We start from the raw sequence: 4837 nt of genomic DNA on the forward strand, positions 1-4837 counted from the left end.
CCCCCCCACAAGAGCCCAGTCCCTGCCCATGTCACAAAGCCCACCTTCATGACCGGCTGCAGCATTGTGAACGGTTGTTGGGTAATCACAGGTGGGGTTGGGGGCGGGGCACCGGGCAGGGCGGTGGATGCTGGCCTGGCCTTTGAAGGGTTAACCCCTAAGGCACCTCAGAAGCTGCTCTTCCTGGGGGTTGGCTGGGAGCACGGAGATAAGAGGGCTGGTCATTGGGGCCACAGGGGTGGCCCACATTTCTAAGGACTGGACCTAGAGACCAGAAATTGTCTCAGCACCACAGGGAGAAGGTTCGGCCGAGGGTCAGGATGTGGTTCAAAAGAGCTGGACACAGGCCTGTTACCCAGGAAGGTGGGAAGACAAGACAGAGCGCCCTTTGTTCCCACTTCACAGGATGTGGGGCCCGCGTGGCCTGCTCTCCCGTTTCATGGGCACAGTCTTGGGAGGGTGCCCACCAGGATGAGTGGCATGGATACTGGCTCTATTCTTAGTTTCCAGACAATGCGCTCAATAGGGCAGCAGACCCAGCTGTGGACGGGCCCTACAAGTGCTGCCTGCTGAGTGGCTGGGTTGGTTTTGGGGTGAGCAGCCTGAAGCTGGAGTCAGGCCTGCCTGCTCCATTCAGAAAAGCGGCCCCCTGAGCCACAGCCCACCTCATCAAGAGGGTCCCTGCGGATCAGTAGGGTAACCTGGGCGTTCCTGGAAGTAGGGAGCAAAAAACCATAATTCCCTAATGCTTTTGAGTTCCCGGGGATTTTATTGCTGCCCTCACTCACCTTCCCCACCTGCCTCAGCATTACCATGCCCTGCCCCCACTTAGCGGCTCACCTGTCCCCTTTATCAGGGCCCTCGGGGACAGGCACACCCAGAATGGCTGATCTCAGCATCACATAGTCACGGCTGTCTGAGGGGATGAAGATATAACGCAGGTCCTGTTGGGGCAACAGAGACACTGAGCCCTGGTGGGAACAAGACCATGTCTAGCTCCTGCTCACAAGGGACAGCCCCTCACCCAGTCCAGCCACCCATCCTGTCGGGAGAACTTCCCTTATATGAGGTGTGATCAAACAAGACGATGAATGTTTAAAAAAGAAATGATCACAGTAAAAAAATGCATTGTCATTAATCCCCCTCAAAATACTCCCCCTCACTTCAAACATCGTTCTTACTACTTTCTGAAGCAGTTCTGGAAGTCATCTTTTGTGAGTGTCCTTAGTTGCACTGTCGTGGCTGCCTCGATGTTTGAATTATTTTAGCTTTGGGGAAGAGCCAGAAATTGCACGGTGCAAGATCTGGTGAATAAGGTGGATGAGGACACACCATAATGTTTTTATGTGACAGAAACTGCCGTATACCAGCAGTGATGTGAGCCACGGAGCGTTGTCATGATGGGGGATGATTTACCGCAGGCTTTAAAACATACCTTCTGTCAACCGTAGCTCACACCTGACTGCACAGAACAAGTTGAAACTTGTCACACACTGTTACTAAGGTTTGACGCACTGCTTCCTGTATTGAAGATCCCTGCCTTTCCGCTGGATGGCACTTGGCAGCAGCATTCACCATAGTTTGTGGTCACAACAGAAGGGCTCTGTGGCACACATCACTTCTGGTATACGGCAGTTTCTGTCACATAAAAACATTACGGTGTGCCCTCATCCACCTTATTCACCGGATCTGGCACTGTACAACTTCTGGCTCTTCCCCAAAGTCAAAATGACCATGAAAAGTAAACATTTTGAATCGATTCAGGACATCAAGGCAGCCCCGACAGCGCAACTAAAGACACTCATGAAAGAAGACTTCCAGACTGCTTCAGAAAGTGGCAAGAACGATGGGATAAGTGTATGGAGTGAGGGGGAGTATGTTGAGGGAGATTAATGGCAGTGTGTCTCGTATGGTAATAAATTTTTTTAAATTTAAACATTCACCGTATTTTTTTATCACAATTTATGTGCCTGTGATTGCCACTCTGTTAGTGTGGTGGTGGCTTCAGTACATTCCCAAATCCTTTGGTGCTCTTCCCTTCCAGAAGTGACGCTTACTCGCCCATCCCCTTGAGTATGGGCCAGACTTACTAATGAATAGAAAATTTGTAACAAATAGGAAAAAAATGGAAGTGACAGAGTGTGACTTTGGAGACCAGGTCATAAAAGACACTTCGCCTCCTTGCTGTCTGAGGTTACTCACTCTGGGTAAAGTGAATTGCCATATCGTGAGGACACTAGTAGCCTTTAGAAGGGCCGTGTGACGGGCCCGTGAGGGCGCCACCTTGACTCAGGCCTCAGTCAGGCCTTCTGATGACTGCAGCCACCTGAGAGGCCCTGAGCTGCTTCCGAATTCCTGGCCAGTGGAAACTGTAAGGCAGTGCGTGTGGTAGCAAGCTACTCAGTTGTGGGGTATTTTGTTACACAGTAACAGGTAACTCATACAGGTGCTGTGGCCACACCAGAAACAAAGCTGCCCCATCTTGTTCTTTCATGAGCTGAGAGAGGGTCTACTGTGAGGCGTTGGTGCGTAGACACTGTGGCTAGGACACTCCTGAATTCCCTGGTCAGAGGAGGAAGCTTCTAGAAACCCAGCGCAGCCCCTCTGAGCATCACAGAACCCCTTATCCNCTGTACCCAGTTCTATTGAGGTTCCGCCGTTTGATGTGTGCCTCAAATATAGGGTGGCTGCCCTGGGGCAGAGGGAGTGAAGGAAGGAAGTGGGGGGCAGGCAGGTGGCTGGCAGGAGTGGCAAGGCTGGCCCGGGGCTGCCCTCTAAATGACCCTGGATAGAGGATGTGGCACTCTTCCTGCCCCTTCCCTAAACCAGGCCCCTCCTGCAGTGGGGGATCCTTTCCCCCCGAGGATAGAGGCCCAGGCAGGCCTGGGGGGGATAGGCCTCGCTTAGGGATATCATGGATCAAATTAAGTGCTATTCACACCTGTACTCTGCTGCTGTGAATTCCTGAAAGGGAAGACCTCTTACCTGGTCACAGGTATGCAAAGCTGTCAGTAGCATGAGGGCCCCAGTACTAGGCATATATAGGTCTCCAAAATTTGTGTTAATCAACTTTGATTTCAAAAACCTGGAAGCAAAAAGGCATTAAAAACTCAATATGTTTAGGTCTTGGCCCACTAGCTCGATGGTTGTGCCATTACATTTCACAATGACCAATTCAAAAAGGTTGGAAAACTTCAAAAACTTCTGGCCCCTCTACACCACTCCAATCCCTAGTTGGGAAAAAACCAAATGAGCTCCTAAATGCAACAATTTTCAGTTGAAATAACACCTTAGGTAACAAAGTGGGGGTGAGAAAGGAACAGGTCAGTCCAAAAGACCCCCAGGTAAGATCCCGCTTTGTCTAGAGGCCTGAATCCAGCATAAATACTTTTCCTTTCTGTAACTGCCTGCCCTTACCCCAGGGCTAAGCAACCACACCACCTAGGGCAGAGGGGGCCTGCATTTAGCCAAACAGGGCACAGGTCCTGTGACTTCCGCACTGGTGAGATGGTGTAAATGTGTGCGAACATACTCGCGGGGTCCAGAAGGGGGCCACACTATGGGGACCGTGGGCCCTGACCTCAGCCCTGGGTTCCCAGCCAAGCTTTGCCAGGCAAACCTGGCCTCTCAGCCTATCTCCTTGTCGCAGGGGTCTGTGACTGCTGGGCTCCAGCTTGCCCAGCTCCCCTTACACCCGTCACCTGCTTTTGGGCGGCTAGCCTTTGGGTGACAGCAGTGTTTCTCAACCAAGGCACTACTGACATGTGAGAAGGGCCCGATAATTTGTTTGCAGGGCTGTCCTGGGCATTGTAGGATGTTCAGCCGCATCCCTGGCCTCTACCCACTAGTGGCACGTGCCCTCACCTAGTGACAACCAAATGACCTCCCTCCCCGCCACTGCGAACCACTGGTAGGAGGGACAGAGGGAAGTGAGACTGGTCCCCCAGGGTCCTGTGCTCCCCTCAGGCTGGCTGTGTTTGGGCTCAAGGGTGATGACGGACAACTGCTTCTCCCAGCCCCACTGCTGCCCCACAGCTTGTGGGACCCCCACGCCCAGCCTGTGCTTTGTGAGCATCACTGGTAAATAAACCTGGAGCTCTTCCCAGTTTCCTGGCCATTTCCTGTTGACTCTGACTGACACCACCAGCTCCATCAAGGTATTCAAGTAGTAAGTGCAGAATAACAAGTGCTTGGCACCCGACTAGGCACATGGGTGCAGTGTATGGGGCACCAGCGGAAGGGCCTGCAGTGCCGTGGGGACCCTCCCACCGCCACCACCTACCTCTCTGTCAGGTAGCTGATGAAGTCTGGATGGAGTAGCTTGAATTGACTGGCGGAGGCTTCTGGTCCAAAATAGGTCTGAGGCCTATTTTGAGAAGAAGTGGACAGAGCGGCCGACACTGTCGTATTGCGCTAAGGTGAAGGAGTGGCGGCGGGGCAGGGCGCGGCGGGGCCGGGGGTGGGAGTAGTAGCGGGAGAAGGGGGTGTAGAAGGTGGGCGGCAGCGCGGAAGGCACCACGTGCGGCTTGGCGCTCACCAGCACCTCGATGGGCGGGGTGTAGGTGAGCGAGGACGGGGGCGTGGCTGTGGCGGGCGAAGCAGGGACTCAGGGGCAGCGGGGCCGTAGGGGGCTGGAAGAAGGGGGGCTCCTGCAGGAAGCGGGGCACATAGGGGGCGATGGAGGACGGGAAGCCCCGAGTGGGCCCGATGTAGGAGGCCGAGGGGGCAGGGCTGTAGAAGGGGGACCTGGTGAGAGGCGCGCTGGGACTTTGCGAAGAGTTGCGAGAGACGGATTTCAAGCCAGATTGGGAGGGAGATTTGGAGGGGGGTGGGGTGG

The 4837-nt window shown here is 54.0% G+C and overlaps 1 protein-coding gene across 3 annotated transcripts in view; it reads right to left on the reverse strand.

The window, feature by feature from the left end:
- ST6GALNAC2 (ST6 N-acetylgalactosaminide alpha-2,6-sialyltransferase 2) overlaps nucleotides 1–4837 on the reverse strand; it is a 20834-nt gene that overhangs the window by 4192 nt on the left and 11805 nt on the right. The window contains exons 6-7 of one of the 3 annotated variants that reach the window (XM_019644267.1): nucleotides 4283–4400; nucleotides 2986–3085 (exon numbers count right to left, since the gene is read on the reverse strand). In XM_019644267.1, the coding sequence (XP_019499812.1) occupies nucleotides 2986–3085; nucleotides 4283–4400 (218 nt within the window). The other 2 variants (XM_019644266.1, XM_019644265.1) reach the window with 2 other exon arrangements.

The sequence above is a fragment of the Hipposideros armiger genome, unplaced genomic scaffold (assembly GCF_001890085.2).
Source record: "Hipposideros armiger isolate ML-2016 unplaced genomic scaffold, ASM189008v1 scaffold_87, whole genome shotgun sequence".
NCBI lineage: Eukaryota > Metazoa > Chordata > Mammalia > Chiroptera > Hipposideridae > Hipposideros > Hipposideros armiger.